General features: G+C 40.7%; 1 protein-coding gene across 1 annotated transcript; it reads right to left on the bottom strand.

The window, feature by feature from the left end:
* Positions 1-64: 64 nt before the first annotated feature.
* LOC6623026 (uncharacterized) lies at positions 65-703 on the bottom strand. The gene has a single exon (XM_002046662.3). The coding sequence runs from the start codon at positions 701-703 to the stop codon at positions 65-67; it is 639 nt and encodes a 212-aa protein (XP_002046698.1).
* Between the last annotated feature and the right edge of the window lie 16,311 nt (positions 704-17,014).

Here is a 17,014-nt window from a genome sequence, read left to right as displayed (position 1 = left end):
ATATATATATATAGATAGATTAGAAGGGAAATGAAAACGCGACAAACAAGAAATTTTGTATAAACTATGCCAGGCTCTTGCCCTGCGGATAGAGCAGACGCCGCAGCACCTGGCTGTTGACGTGCAACTCAATCTGGCCATAGCCGCCGTGCAGCAGCACCAGCTCCTCCTCCCGCAGCACATAGGTGGTGTCCTCGGGGTACAGTCGATAGCCCTGGAACAGCAGAGCGGCCGCGTCACGCCTAAAGATGTCCACCGCCCGATGGGCTGCTTCGCTGGCCAGCTGATAGCGTCGCCTTGTTATCGGATCGTCCAGCAGCTGCTGTGCCTCCAATTGCCCTGGCATGCGCTGCATGGCCAGCTCCAGCTGCAGGAGCAGCCGGCGCACAATGAAGTCGGCAAACTTGCGCCGACGATACAGGCGCATCAGCTTGGCCACCGTGTACTCTATGCTCTGGATCAGTCGCTGTTGGATCAGCAACATTATCAGCAGCGGGCAGAGCACCGTTGCGGTCAGGCAGCACAACAGACACGGCTGATGGCTGATGTGCAGCACCATTTCCCGCCAGTACAGCAGATCCCGCTGCTGGCCCACGTAGCTCTGCTCCAGGAAGAACGTGAGCAGCGCAACAAATACAATGGCCGAGGCCACAGTTCGATAGCGGCGCTGCAGGCAACGCTTCAGCTGACCCAAGCTGTTCATCTTCCCGTTGTCTCTTTCACTTTTTATGAAATAAAAATTTCATTAAAAAAAAATGAATAAATACAAATTTTTTTGAGGTTTTTTTTAACTTTTGAACGATTTCAAAAAGCCATATATGTAGCTGATGAAACGAAAAGCTTTTCAAGAAAAATAAATAAATAAGCGAAAGCTTAGACAATCGTCTATTAGTTCAAGCTAGCTTTTCGTTTAAAGCAGCGCTTAAACCAACTGAGAATTATAAGCGTTAAGCATGCAAATACTGAGAGTAATTTTTCTTGCCTATCTATTTCTTTGCAATCTAGTTTAAGTTCTTGTGTCAGAGTTTGTGACATTTTTTTTTATTATTGGTTAAGAAAATAAGTGTCAAGCTAAGTACTTAAAACATAATAATGGCTAGACTTAAAGCTTAACAAAAGCTTAATCAGAATGAAAGCAAAATTCGAATAGACTCAATTTATTTTCAATAAACTAGAAAAAATTGACAGAATGGAAGCAAACAAGGGGAAAGAAATATATTTGTTAAAGAAAACCTAGCTTGTTAAACAAGATACCCAACTTTTTTTAGCTGTTGCTAAAGGTAACCATAAGCTTTATCTGTATGTGCCTGTTCGAGATATATTACGTATGCCGCCTATATCTAAAGTCTTCGGGTTGACATTGCCTCACTCCTCCTGCAGTCTGCTCAATATACATTTCGTATAATACTTTCAATCTTAGCTATGTATGTAAGGCATTGCATGCGGAATATGATTACAGGTAGATAGAAGAAGAAGCAGAAGCGTCAGCATTTTATTAAGTACGGCTGGGCACAACTTTCACTTTCCAATCTGCTTTGGCAGCTATCCAAACGCACGAGAAACCGAACCAAAGCCATCAAACTAAACTGGGATTTTGTTCAGTTTGTTGCGTTTTGAGATTTTTTTTCTCTATTTTCCCCTTCAATTGGATACACACACACCCACACACGCACACACACACACACATAGTGGGTAGGGCGTTGATGATTGTAGGCCAAAGCCAAGCAGAAAACTGCCCCGAGCAACACACACACACGCAACAGCCTATCTACATGTATGGTTACGCAGCAGCAGCTGAGGTAATGGGATGGGGAGGAGAAATGGAGGGGAGCAGCAGGCGGAGTAGAAGAAGAAGTAGGCAGGAAGCAAGCAACAAGATGGCAGCACATTTTGTATGAAAGTTGAGAGAAAAATAAGAGGAAAATTGTAATTTTCATCAAAATAACGAGAGAAAAAAAAGTAGGAGAAGTAGAAAACTTTCATTTTATTTTATTCTGGCTTGACCTTAAACAAAAAGAAGCTAGCATGCGAGAAGTTTTAAGTCGACTATTAGTTACCCTAAAATGTAGAAGAAGAGATAGAGAAATTGTACTTAAGACTCACAAAATGGATTTCTTTGGTTCGATTTACGATTCTTCTCATATTCACATTTAATAAAACAAGTCAGTTTTTAAGCAACAATTGCCCGTTGTGCTGAAAATATTGCAAATCGTAAATATTTTCATAAACAAAATGCGGGCTATATTTGATCCCTCCCCCAAATTGGCATCTACCAAAATATGGTATATGCTATATTTGGGCCCAAAAGGATTTATTCTTTAAAAATATAAATATATGTGCATATATTATTATTTATATTTCTTTTTATATATTGATAGTGTATACTCTTAATACATAACTTTTTCTAGCTCATTTGTGTGCAATTCGCTTTGCAGGATATAAATGAAGGACGTGCTGTTTGTACTCAAGGAATTAAAGGTATGTAAGTATATATATTTATGTGCATTATTTATATTCATATGAATTATGCGATCGCTTTGGATATCTTAAGTATTATAGGTAATGTTACTTAAGCTACTTTCTCTCTTTCATTAATTACCTATATATATTCTATAAATTATATTACCAATAACTTGTTACACAGCCCGATTCATTTCCGTGATCGTGTCACATAAGCTACAATAGCGCTAATGTGCCCAGCTCCCTTTATGAGGCTGAGCATAATGAGTAGCTTGTGCTCGCCTCCACTTATGCATGAGTGTGTGTATGTGTGTGCGTGTGTGTGTGAGTGAGTGCGTGTGCATGAGCTAGCTACAGCCGTGCGTACACAATCATGTGAGTATCTGCGTATGTGTGCGTGTGTGAGCGATACGGTGCGGCTATCGAAAAATTCCAAAATAAAAAGAAAAATTTAACGCAAAGGCGAAAGGCAAAAACTTTTCGGTGCGAGGTAAGTAGGAGGCGGGGTTCCAGTGCGAGAATGTGCTCAAGGATGCTGTGCTACTTCTCCAGCTGCTGCTGTGCTGCTGCTCTAAGGCAGCTTCTCCAATTTCAGGCGCATGACGCCGTCGCCCTCAGAGACGAGGGTGTCCATAGAAGTAGTTGCCGTCTTCTTTGTTGTTGTTGTGGTTGTTGTTGTTGTTGCCTTTTGGGTGCGTGTGTCTCGTATTAGGCAGCGGGCGACGCGGCGGATGCTAAAGTGAAAAGTAGTAAATTGAACTTTTTTTTTGCCTCCTTCTTGTTGGCTTTCGCTCGAGCACTGGGGGCTGGGGTTTAAGGACTCGGAGTGGGGTCTTAGGTTTCCTTTGGGCCTTCGCTTTTATATTTTGTGGGCAATTTGTACTTTTCTGCGTTCAGCACTTTTTGCAGTTGTTGTTGTTGTAGATGCTTTCCTTACTTTCTTTTCACTTTCATTTGTGTTTTATTTTACGGCATGCGTGTGTGTGTCCATGTGTGTGTGTGTGTGCGTAGTTATTGTAGTTTTTGCTATAGCAGCTCGCATGCGGCTGCCTTGCTTATTTATCGCTTTTCAAATTAAAGTTGAGCGCCTGGGCCACTGACAAATTATTTATAGCCATAAATATGAGCTTCAATTAATTAAAATGTGCCCAAATCAATCGCAACTACACAGACATAGTATACAGCATATCTACAGAGAAATAGTCATGTGAAAATCAAATGCTCAAGAAGCTGCCACAAATACGCTCTGGAGTCGAGCCAAGTGACAAAAATATAAATAGCCTATATCTGTACATATATACGGACAGCTAAATACACAAAGTACAAGTTGGCAACCGTAAACAGCACACACGTGTGCGTCTGTGTGCGTGGAAAGCTGCCGCCTGAGCAGCAGCTGAAAAGTATGCTACACTTTTTGTTACACTTCATGTTGTATTATAAAACTTAGTCTAGGCTCAATTTATGAGCACACAAAATCAATAAACACAAGTTTTAACTGTAACAAACAGACGTCGCCCCCTCACCCCCCCCCCCCACCGTTCTCCTCTCCCCGCTTCCCTCTCCTGTTACAGCGCTCGCTCGTAAGTAGTTCCAATTTCAATGCCAGCAATAAAATTTCGATAGAAAAATCGTGAGCGTAACAGAAAAAAAAAAAAAACAAAATGCTAAAGCCCATGGCAAAAACAAAATTAATTAATTTATGTGCCAGTCGGAATTTTCCATGGCAATACACACACACACACACACACGCGCGCAGAGGCGGCAATACAGACACACACACACACACACACGAGCTACAATCTATGTATACAATTTTTTCCAATTTGAACGTCATCATCCAACAGTTTTGTCCTAATTTCGTCGACGTTGTTGCTGTTGTACGCTGCTGTTGACAACAACAACAGCAACAAGGACTCATTACAAAAACATAATAACAAAATAAATATTGAAAGAAATGGCATAAAATTATAAAAGCCTCGCACTGGGCCCCAAAGCAAAAGAAGCGACGCAACTTGACAGCAACAGCCTAAGACACGGCCCCGCCCCCTAGCCGCATCCTAACCCCCCTCTTACTCATACAAGTGCGACACAAAAACTCGAAAGTGTGGCGCCCCCAATGCGCCAATAAATTTCATGCACTATCACACGGACACACACACACACGTGCGCACGCACACACACAGACACGGGCCATGAAGTGCGTAAGCCGCTTATGACTGTGCCTGTGTGCGTATATAGAGACGTGTGTGTGTGTGTATGTGTGTCGAGTTTATATTAAATAAGTAAAAAAAAAAGGGGGCGATACAAACAATCAGACGATGACCAACTGGCCCAACACCGCTCCCCTTTCGCCCCGCCGCGCCCGCTCTCATGCCCTTTTAGCCACTGCAGACTTTTATTTTTATCTCCTGGCTGTGGATGACAAACAGCAGCAGCGCATCAATAACGGAAAGCAACAGCAAAACTGAAATGTATTTGCGCAGATACTTCAACACACACACACACACACACACACACACATGCACACATATCTATTAGCTTTCAAGACCTGCTTGCACGCTTTCAATGACAGCCTTGAGCATTTCTTCGATTTTATCTGCTTCCAGAGCCAAAATATTTGTTAAACTTGAAAATGTCCACGCAAGCATCGAAAGAATACTGTTAAACAAAAATTTATGTAGGACATATTTAAGATATAATGTCTTTTGCCAGACTAGATCAGTTTTACCTTTCATTAAATCAGAAACACGCGTTATATACAAATATCTAAAAGGGTATTTAAATCTTCGGCGTATCGCAGATATCCCTACAATCTCATTATAATTGGTTTCTCTTTTACATTGTCTCAATTTCCAATCAATATTATAATGCTTTAATCCGGCAGACCTAGACGTAGGTAGTTAACAGCCGAGTTCTTTGACAGTTTCTATGAGCTACTTTTAGAATGAGGTACACAGGCTTACACAGAAATAGACAGACAGAGCGACGGACTTGACTATATAGACAATATACTATATATATACTGTATGAGAATTAAAGCAGCCGGCACATTTCAAGTCAGCTTCCTGCCTTTGAGTTTGGCTTCCTAGCATTGTTTTCCAAGTGAAATCAAATTTTGGTTAAAATTATGTCACATTCAAAATTCAGTTCAGGGCCCAAAGCCAAGTATACTTTGGAATAGGCTCTCTTCAAAATATTTCTAATTTTAAGCCAAATTTATACCCTGAACCAATTGAAAATGGATAAGGTTTAGATTGGTTTTGTGCAAATTTATGTAACATGCATATGGAATCATTTCCATTTTCTATAACTACAAAAATATTACAATTAAATCTTAAATCGTAATTAAAGATTGATTTGCCTAAAAATGAAGGCATTGCAAATAGGCCTTAGTATAGAGAGGCAATCAATTGCACTGAAATACTTTATAGTCTACAAAGTTACTCAAAAATGCAATCAATAACTTTTGAGTAAACACCCATAGACCGGCATATATATTTTGCCTGCCCGTCAAAGTGTGAGCATTTGCCTTGACACGTGCCTTCATTGAAAAGTCATAAATTACACAACCAACCCCAACAAAAACTGGCCATAAAGAAGCGTCAACTGTAACACCAAAAAAATATAGAAAAATATAAAAAAAAAACAAGAGTTTTTCTTATCTTTTTATGGGAAATGTCGCAACCCGATCCCGCAGTGGACGCCCTGAGCCCCGTGGACAAACACACGCGCCAATAATATCAAGAAATCGAATATGTAAACACATAAAAAAGATACAGATACAAATGCATGTGTGTGTCTGTGAGTGTGTGTGTGTGGTTGTAGATAGATGAGAGTGTGGCTTGCTTTGTATTTTTAAAATTCCCCTTAATCGCACACCTCTCTCTCTCTCTCTCGCTCTCTCGCTCTCACTCCCTGTCTCTGTCTTGCATTGTCCGATCTGGCAGCTGCTTTTCAAAACTGAAATTGAAATTGAAAATAGAAATAGAAATCGAAACGCGTGCGACGCTTGCGACTGTCACATGCTCCAAAATATCGGAAATGGATGAGGGTTAGGCTTGGCAGGGGCAAGTTTTATGGTCGCAATTGAACGTGAACGCATCTGACGGGGCCAGCTGTAAAGGTCTTGCCGAAAGGGTTGCAGCTCGGGCATAAATCAATTGTGCACCATTTTTCCAGCACTTTTCATTGAAAATGTGTAAAATTTTCATCTACTTTCTCTCGCCCAATTTTTTGGCCCAAAATCACAAAATCGCAGGGTCACCAAATTACTTTTGAGCCTTGCATATGCATTGATCTGTGTGGCAAGGGTTGTAACCCTTTTAGCCCCTCGCTGGCACGGCAAAAGTTGCAATTTGCTGCGCATAATGCGAATTTTCCAGGCACGTTGAAAAAATTGTCAAAAGTTTTTCTTGCACATTTTACGCAAAAAATAAGAGAGAAGCAGGCAGCAGCAAAAGGTTGAGGGTTACGGGGGTAAAAAGGGTCAGCCAAATGCCGCCGCGCATTGTGTAAATAAAGGATCAGCGGCAACTGTCACAGGACAATGCGAAATTCATAAATTACATTTTTGCCAATTTTTGAGCACAACAAAAATAAGGAAAATTAAATAAATTTTTACGTTTTTTTTTCGGGTTTTTCTTCGTGAAACTAATCTAGTGGAAGGGGTACAGGGGTGGGGTGAAGGGTTGTGACACATTAACTGAACCCATTAAGCAGCGCAGCCAACCCCGCCGCCGACCCCGACCCCGACCCAACGCACGACACGCGCGGGTCAGTGTCAATCCGACCAGCAGCCGTAGCCGTAGTCCAAACCGGATTAGACAACGCGAACCCCAGCAGAAAAATTGGGTGAAAAATGTCTAAAAAAAATACAAAAAAAAAGGGTCCAACAAATAATGGAAAAATGCACAAAAAAAAACTATGCGAATTTGCAAAAAATTGGAAATTTTCAATAAATTGGCACAGACGGTGACAGAATTAGAAAAACAAAAACAACAAGAGACGAGCCGGAGAATAATCCTCTTAACTGCGAAAACTGTCGCAAAACCGGAAACAAAGACTGCTGAAAAATGGACCGTAGGGAGGTTCCTTGTTTGTAAAGCTGCAAATGTTGGTTCCTTTTTTGGGCAATGAGATTCTTTTTGAAATAAAATGGAAACTGAGCGCAAAATCAGCAAATTAAGCGCCAGGCTAAGTCGAACTTATGAAATGGTTCGTTAGATTCGATTAATGTAAATGGAAATTAATCTAGTTGTGCTAAGATTATATTCTCTCCTGCAGAATCGCGCCGTTCTAACTTAAAGCATGAAATCTCGGGCACTATATAAATATTATTTAACGGTATCGTTTTTACATGAATTTCGTCCAAAAATAGTGTTGATGCACAATTAATCTAGAGGCCAAACCATTGACAAAAATCCAAACCTTACAAAAATCGGTTGAGTTTTGGCCGAGTTATGGGGGCGGGAAGTTTTGACCTATGTCCATATGGGATATTTGAGGGTACCGTGTTTACATGAATTTCGACCAAAAATAGCGTTGCCAGATTATGATGCACAATTATTCTAGAGGTCAAACCATGAACAAAAATCCAAACCTTAAGAAAATCGGTTGAGTTTTGGCCGAGTTATGGGGGCGGGAAGTTTTGACCTATGTCCATATGGGATATTTGAGGGTACCGTTTTTACATGGATTTCGACCAAAAATTGCGTTGCCAGATTATGATGCACAATTATTCTAGAGGTCAAACCATGAACAAAAATCCAAACCTTAAGAAAATCGGTTGAGTTTTGGCCGAGTTATGGGGGCGGGAAGTTTTGACCTATGTCCATATGGGATATTTGAGGGTACCGTTTTTACATGGATTTCGACCAAAAATAGCGTTGCCAGATTTTGATGCACAATTATTCTAGAGGTCAAACCATGAACAAAAATCCAAACCTTAAGAAAATCGGTTGAGTTTTGGCCGAGTTATGGGGGGGGGGGATGTTTTGACCTATGTCTATGTGGTATATTTGACGGTACCGTTTTTACAAGAACTTCGACCAAAAATACCGTTGCTAGGTTTTGATGCACAATTAATCTAGAGGCCAAACCATTGACAAAAATCCACACCTTACGAAAATCGGTTGAGTTTTGGCCGACTTATGGAGGCGGGAAGTTTTGACCTATGTCTATATGGGATATTTGAGTGTACCGAATTTACATGAATTTCGACCAAAAATACCCTTGCCAGATTTTGATGCACAATTAATCTAGAGGCCAAACCATGAACAAAAATCCAAACCTCAGGAAAATCGGTTGAGTTTTGGCCGAGTTATGGGGGCGGGAAGTTTTGACCTATGTCCATATGGGATATTTGAGGATACTTATTTTACATAAATTTCGACCAAAAATAGCGTTGCCAGATTTTGATGCACAATTATTCTAGAGGCTAAACCATGAACAAAAATCCAAACCTCAGCAAAATCGGTTGAGTTTTGGCCGAGTTATGGGGGCGGGAAGTTTTGACCTATGTCCATATGGGATATTTGAGGGTACCGTGTTTACATGAATTTCGACCAAAAATAGCGTTTCCAGATTTTGATGCACAATTATTCTAGAGGCCAAACCATTGACAAAAATCCAAACCTCAGGAAAATCGGTTGAGTTTTGGCCGAGTTATGGGGGCGGGAAGTTTTGACCTATGTCCATATGGGATATTTGAGGATACTTATTTACATGAATTTCGACCAAAAATAGCGTTGCCAGATTTTGATGCACAATTATTCTAGAGGCCAAACCATGAACAAAAATCCAAACCTCAGCAAAATCGGTTGAGTTTTGGCCGAGTTATGGGGGCGGGAAGTTTTGACCTATGTCCATATGTGATATTTGAGGGTACCGTGTTTACATGAATTTCGACCAAAATTAGCGTTGCCAGATTTTGATGCACAATTATTCTAGAGGCTAAACCATGAACAAAAATCCAAACCTCAGCAAAATCGGTTGAGTTTTGGCCGAGTTATGGGGGCGGGAAGTTTTGACCTATGTCCATATGGGATATTTGAGGATACTTATTTTACCTGAATTTCGACCAAAAATAGCGTTGCCAGATTTTGATGCACAATTATTCTAGAGGCCAAACCATGAACAAAAATCCAAACCTCAGCAAAATCGGTTGAGTTTTGGCCGAGTTATGGGGGCGGGAAGTTTTGACCTATGTCCATATGGGATATTTGAGGGTACCGTGTTTACATGAATTTCGACCAAAAATAGCGTTGCCAGATTTTGATGCACAATTATTCTAGAGGCTAAACCATGAACAAAAATCCAAACCTCAGCAAAATCGGTTGAGTTTTGGCCGAGTTATGGGGGCGGGAAGTTTTGACCTATGTCCATATGGGATATTTGAGGGTACCGTGTTTACATGAATTTCGACCAAAAATAGCGTTTCCAGATTTTGATGCACAATTATTCTAGAGGCCAAACCATTGACAAAAATCCAAACCTCAGGAAAATCGGTTGAGTTTTGGCCGAGTTATGGGGGCGGGAAGTTTTGACCTATGTCCATATGGGATATTTGAGGATACTTATTTTACATGAATTTCGACCAAAAATAGCGTTGCCAGATTTTGATGCACAATTATTCTAGAGGCCAAACCATGAACAAAAATCCAAACCTCAGCAAAATCGGTTGAGTTTTGGCCGAGTTATGGGGGCGGGAAGTTTTGACCTATGTCCATATGGGATATTTGAGGGTACCGTGTTTACATGAATTTCGACCAAAATTAGCGTTGCCAGATTTTGATGCACAATTATTCTAGAGGCTAAACCATGAACAAAAATCCAAACCTCAGCAAAATCGGTTGAGTTTCGGCCGAGTTATGGGGGCGGGAAGTTTTGACCTATGTCCATATGGGATATTTGAGGGTACCGTGTTTACATGAATTTCGACCAAAATTAACGTTGCCAGATTTTGATGCACAATTAATCTAGAGGCCAAACCATGAACAAAAATCCAAACCTCATGAAAATCGGTTGAGTTTTGGCCGAGTTATGGGGGCGGGAAGTTTTGACCTATGTCCATATGGGATATTTGAGGGTACTTTTTTTACATGAATTTCGACCAAAAATAGCGTTTCCAGATTTTGATGCACAATTATTCTAGAGGCCAAACCATTGACAAAAATCCAAACCTCAGGAAAATCGGTTGAGTTTTGGCCGAGTTATGGGGGCGGGAAGTTTTGACCTATGTCCATATGGGATATTTGAGGATACTTATTTTACCTGAATTTCGACCAAAAATAGCGTTGCCAGATTTTGATGCACAATTATTCTAGAGGCCAAACCATGAACAAAAATCCAAACCTCAGCAAAATCGGTTGAGTTTTGGCCGAGTTATGGGGGCGGGAAGTTTTGACCTATGTCCATATGGGATATTTGAGGGTACCGTGTTTACATGAATTTCGACCAAAAATAGCGTTGCCAGATTTTGATGCACAATTTATCTTGAGGCCAAACCATGAACAAAAATCCAAACCTTAAGAAAATCGGTTGAGTTTTGGCCGACTTATGGGGGCGGGAAGTTTTGACCTATGTCCATATGGGATATATGAGGATACTTTTTTTACATGAATTTCGACCAAAAATAGCGTTGCCAGATTTTGATGCACAATTAATCTAGAGGCCAAACCATGAACAAAAATCCAAACCGCAAGAAAATCGGTTGAGTTTTGGCCGACTTATGGGGGCGGGAAGTTTTGACCTATGTCTATATGGGATATTTGAGGGTACCGTGTTTACATGAATTTCGACCAAAATTAACGTTGCCAGATTTTGATGCACAATTAATCTAGAGGCCAAACCATGAACAAAAATCCAAACCTCAGCAAAATCGGTTGAGTTTTGGCCGAGTTATGGGGGCGGGAAGTTTTGACCTATGTCCATATGGGATATTTGAGGGTACCGTGTTTACATGAATTTCGACCAAAATTAGCGTTGCCAGATTTTGATGCACAATTAATCTAGAGGCCAAACCATGAACAAAAATCCAAACCGCAAGAAAATCGGTTGAGTTTTGGCCGACTTATGGGGGCGGGAAGTTTTGACCTATGTCTATATGGGATATTTGAGGGTACCGTGTTTACATGAATTTCGACCAAAAATAGCGTTGCCAGATTTTGATGCACAATTTATCTTGAGGCCAAACCATGAACAAAAATCCAAACCTTAAGAAAATCGGTTGAGTTTTGGCCGACTTATGGGGGCGGGAAGTTTTGACCTATGTCCATATGGGATATATGAGGATACTTTTTTTACATGAATTTCGACCAAAAATAGCGTTGCCAGATTTTGATGCACAATTATTCTAGAGGCCAAACCATGAACAAAAATCCAAACCTCAGCAAAATCGGTTGAGTTTTGGCCGAGTTATGGGGGCGGGAAGTTTTGACCTATGTCCATATGGGATATTTGAGGGTACCGTGTTTACATGAATTTCGACCAAAATTAACGTTGCCAGATTTTGATGCACAATTAATCTAGAGGCCAAACCATGAACAAAAATCCAAGCCGCAAGAAAATCGGTTGAGTTTTGGCCGACTTATGGGGGCGGGAAGTTTTGACCTATGTCTATATGGGATATTTGAGGGTACCGTTTTTACATGAATTTCGACCAAAATTACCGTTGCCAGATTTTGATGCACAATTAATCTAGAGGCCAAACCATGAACAAAAATCCAAACCTTAAGAAAATCGGTTGGGTTTTGGCCGACTTATGGGGGCGGGAAGTTTTGACCTATGTCCATATGGGATATTTGAGGATACTTATTTTACATGAATTTCGACCAAAAATAGCGTTGCCAGATTTTGATGCACAATTATTCTTGAGGCCAAACCATGAACAAAAATCCAAACCTCAGCAAAATCGGTTGAGTTTTGGCCGAGTTATGGGGGCGGGAAGTTTTGACCTATGTCCATATGGGATATTTGAGGGTACCGTGTTAACATGAATTTCGACCAAAATTAGCGTTGCCAGATTTTGATGCACAATTATGCTAGAGGCTAAACCATGAACAAAAATGCAAACCTCAGCAAAATCGGTTGAGTTTTGGCCGAGTTATGGGGGCGGGAAGTTTTGACCTATGTCCATATGGGATATTTGAGGGTACCTTGTTTACATGAATTTCGACCAAAATTAGCGTTGCCAGATTTTGATGCACAATTATTCTAGAGGCCAAACCATGAACAAAAATCCAAACCGCAAGAAAATCGGTTGAGTTTTGGCCGACTTATGGGGGCGGCAAGTTTTGACCTATGTCTACCTATATGGGATATTTGAGGGTACCGTTTTTACATGAATTTCGACCAAAATTACCGTTGCCAGATTTTGATGCACAATTAATTTAGAGGCCAAACCATGAACAAAAATCCAAACCTTAAGAAAATCGGTTGAGTTTTGGCCGACTTATGGGGGCGGGAAGTTTTGACCTATGTCCATATGGGATATATGAGGATACTTTTTTTACATGAATTTCGACCAAAAATAGCGTTGCCAGATTTTGATGCACAATTATTCTAGAGGCCAAACCATGAACAAAAATCCAAACCTCAGCAAAATCGGTTGAGTTTTGGCCGAGTTATGGGGGCGGGAAGTTTTGACCTATGTCCATATGGGATATTTGAGGGTACCGTGTTTACATGAATTTCGACCAAAATTAACGTTGCCAGATTTTGATGCACAATTAATCTAGAGGCCAAACCATGAACAAAAATCCAAGCCGCAAGAAAATCGGTTGAGTTTTGGCCGACTTATGGGGGCGGGAAGTTTTGACCTATGTCTATATGGGATATTTGAGGGTACCGTTTTTACATGAATTTCGACCAAAATTACCGTTGCCAGATTTTGATGCACAATTAATCTAGAGGCCAAACCATGAACAAAAATCCAAACCTTAAGAAAATCGGTTGGGTTTTGGCCGACTTATGGGGGCGGGAAGTTTTGACCTATGTCCATATGGGATATTTGAGGATACTTATTTTACATGAATTTCGACCAAAAATAGCGTTGCCAGATTTTGATGCACAATTATTCTTGAGGCCAAACCATGAACAAAAATCCAAACCTCAGCAAAATCGGTTGAGTTTTGGCCGAGTTATGGGGGCGGGAAGTTTTGACCTATGTCCATATGGGATATTTGAGGGTACCGTGTTAACATGAATTTCGACCAAAATTAGCGTTGCCAGATTTTGATGCACAATTATGCTAGAGGCTAAACCATGAACAAAAATGCAAACCTCAGCAAAATCGGTTGAGTTTTGGCCGAGTTATGGGGGCGGGAAGTTTTGACCTATGTCCATATGGGATATTTGAGGGTACCTTGTTTACATGAATTTCGACCAAAATTAGCGTTGCCAGATTTTGATGCACAATTATTCTAGAGGCCAAACCATGAACAAAAATCCAAACCGCAAGAAAATCGGTTGAGTTTTGGCCGACTTATGGGGGCGGCAAGTTTTGACCTATGTCTACCTATATGGGATATTTGAGGGTACCGTTTTTACATGAATTTCGACCAAAATTACCGTTGCCAGATTTTGATGCACAATTAATTTAGAGGCCAAACCATGAACAAAAATCCAAACCGCAAGAAAATCGGTTGAGTTTTGGCCGACTTATGGGGGCGGGAAGTTTTGACCTATGTCCATATGGGATATATGAGGATACTTTTTTTACATGAATTTCGACCAAAAATAGCGTTGCCAGATTTTGATGCACAATTATTCTAGAGGCCAAACCATGAACAAAAATCCAAACCTCAGCAAAATCGGTTGAGTTTTGGCCGAGTTATGGGGGCGGGAAGTTTTGACCTATGTCCATATGGGATATTTGAGGGTACCGTGTTTACATGAATTTCGACCAAAATTAGCGTTGCCAGATTTTGATGCACAATTATTCTAGAGGCTAAACCATGAACAAAAATCCAAACCTCAGCAAAATCGGTTGAGTTTTGGCCGAGTTATGGGGGCGGGAAGTTTTGACCTATGTCCATATGGGATATTTGAGGGTACCTTGTTTACATGAATTTCGACCAAAAATAGCGTTGCCAGATTTTGATGCACAATTATTCTAGAGGCCAAACCATGAACAAAAATCCAAACCTCAGCAAAATCGGTTGAGTTTTGGTCGAGTTAGGGGGGCGGGAAGTTTTGACCTATGTCCATATGGGATATTTGAGGGTACCGTGCTTACATGAATTTCGACCAAAATTAGCGTTGCCAGATTTTGATACACAATTAATCTAGAGGCCAAACCATGAACAAAAATCCAAACCTCAGCAAAATCGGTTGAGTTTTGGCCGAGTTATGGGGGCGGGAAGTTTTGACCTATGTCCATATGGGATATTTGAGGGTACCGTGTTTACATGAATTTGGACCAAATATAGCGCTTCCAGATTTTGATGCACAATTATTCTAGAGGCCAAACCATTGACAAAAATCCAAACCTTACAAAAATCGGTTGAGTTTTGGCCGAGTTATGGGGGCGGGAAGTTTTGACCTATGTCCATATGGGATATTTGAGGGTACTTTTTTTACATGAATTTCGACCAAAAATAGCGTTTCCAGATTTTGATGCACAATTATTCTAGAGGCCAAACCATTGACAAAAATCCAAACCTCAGCAAAATCGGTTGAGTTTTGGCCGAGTTATGGGGGCGGGAAGTTTTGACCTATGTCTATATGGGATATTTGAGGGTGCCGTGTTTACATGAATTTCGACCAAAAATAGCGTTGCCAGATTTTGATGCACAATTAATCTAGAGGCCAAATCATTGACTAACATCCAAATCTTACGAAAATCGGTTAAGTTTTGGCCGACTTACGGGGGCGGGAAGTTTTGACCTATGTCTATATGGGATATTTGAGGGTACCGTTTTTACATGAATTTCGACCAAAAATAGCGTTGCCAGATTTTGATGCACAATTAATCTAGAGGCCAAACCATTGACAAAAATCCAAACCCTACGAAAATCAGTTGAGTTTTGGCCGAGTTATGGGGTTGGGAAATTTTGACCTATGTCTATAATGGATATTTGAGGGTACCGTTTTTACATGAATTTCGTCCAAAAATAGCGTTGCCAGATTTTGATGCACAATTAATCTAGAATCTAGAATTAATCTATGGGATATTTGAGGGTACAATTTACAAAAATCAGTTAAGTTTCGGCAGACTCGTAGGAAATTTGTAAATGAAATTAAATATTTAAGGTCCTTTTTTAGCGCATTTATCGAATTTAAAATAGACTTTGTAACTTATCGAAATTCTATTGTCAAGCACAACGAATTTGTTTAAGCAACAATCGAAACATAGGTGGTGCAGCCTCTCGTTTTCGTGGGTTGCTTTCTTTGTTAGCTTGGCAACGCTGAATAACATATTTTATTTGCGCCACCTAGCGCCTTTGTGGATTATCCTATTTCAAAACCCGCGTATAACACAGTTTTGTGTCAACTGTGCTATCTAACTGTGCCGCAATTGGTTGCAGCTGGACGAAAGAGGGCGCACTTAGCGTGCAACACCATCTATTTTTCAATCGTTATTTAACTGAATTTTATTAACTGGCAACAATCTCATTTTCGATATGTTCAATGCTTTCGGTAAGTGTCAAATTAGATTAAATTAGACAACACTGAAATCCAGTGTGTGTAAGCGCTTATGATGCATGTTTGACAATTTGTATGCAATTTTCAAACAGTTTTTGGAGTTTTGCCCTGTAATTATCACATTTTATCAACTGCCTGCGTGTCCTCTTTTGAGACACTGTAATACTTATATTAGGCACGGCAAAACTACAACAACTGCGAAATCAGCGCACATACATACATAAGAGGTATTCATAGTGCCTTGTCTGACTGTGCGTGCGTGTGTGTTTATTGTTGTTGTTGTTTTTTATGTTGTTGTGTCGTTTGCTGTTGACCCAAATTCCTTTTAAGTAATCTTTAGTGATAAGCGGAAGTGCATGTACTAAATACAAAAAATTAGAAATGTGTCTCTGCCTCGTGTGTGTGTGTGTGTGTGTGTGTGTGTGTGTGTCGAAATAAGGAAAAACTATGCCCGCTACGACGTAATTAGAGCTTTTTATGTTTCATTTACAACTTAATTAAGAATGTATTTGCGCAGCATTCTCAATGAATGCGCCGCCTGCTGCTGCCTGCCCCTCTGACCGCCTGAATGAGTGCGAGCGCACATTATATGGTATCTTTTGTATGTTATATGGCATAGTGTAGTAGCCGGAGCCAGTGCCTCAGCGAGTGCCCAGTGCCCGTCTCAGGCACCGTTCATATATGAAATATGAATGGTGTTTGAATGAATGAATGAATGCGAATTGGGCCAGGTGGCGGGTGGCGGGTGGCGGGTTGCGGGTGGCGGATGGGCAAGGGCAGCGTGTGTGTGCGCCGGATCAGGCCAGGCCATGCTGGGCCAACACAGGCCAGCACAGGCCAGGCCAGGCCAAATATGTATACACGCCACAAACAAATACACACACATAACCGGAAATGAGTTAGTTGAACT

This window comes from Drosophila virilis, chromosome 3 (assembly GCF_030788295.1).
Source record: "Drosophila virilis strain 15010-1051.87 chromosome 3, Dvir_AGI_RSII-ME, whole genome shotgun sequence".
Classification (NCBI taxonomy): Eukaryota; Metazoa; Arthropoda; class Insecta; order Diptera; family Drosophilidae; genus Drosophila; species Drosophila virilis.
The sequence above is the reverse complement of the archived record's forward strand: the minus strand, read 5'-3'. Positions and strand labels throughout refer to the sequence as shown.

What these genes read in the sequence shown, in the direction of transcription:
- LOC6623026 (XM_002046662.3), bottom strand. Translation starts at nt 703, where the DNA reads ATGAACAGCTTGGGTCAGCTGAAGCGTTGCCTGCAGCGCCGCTATCGA.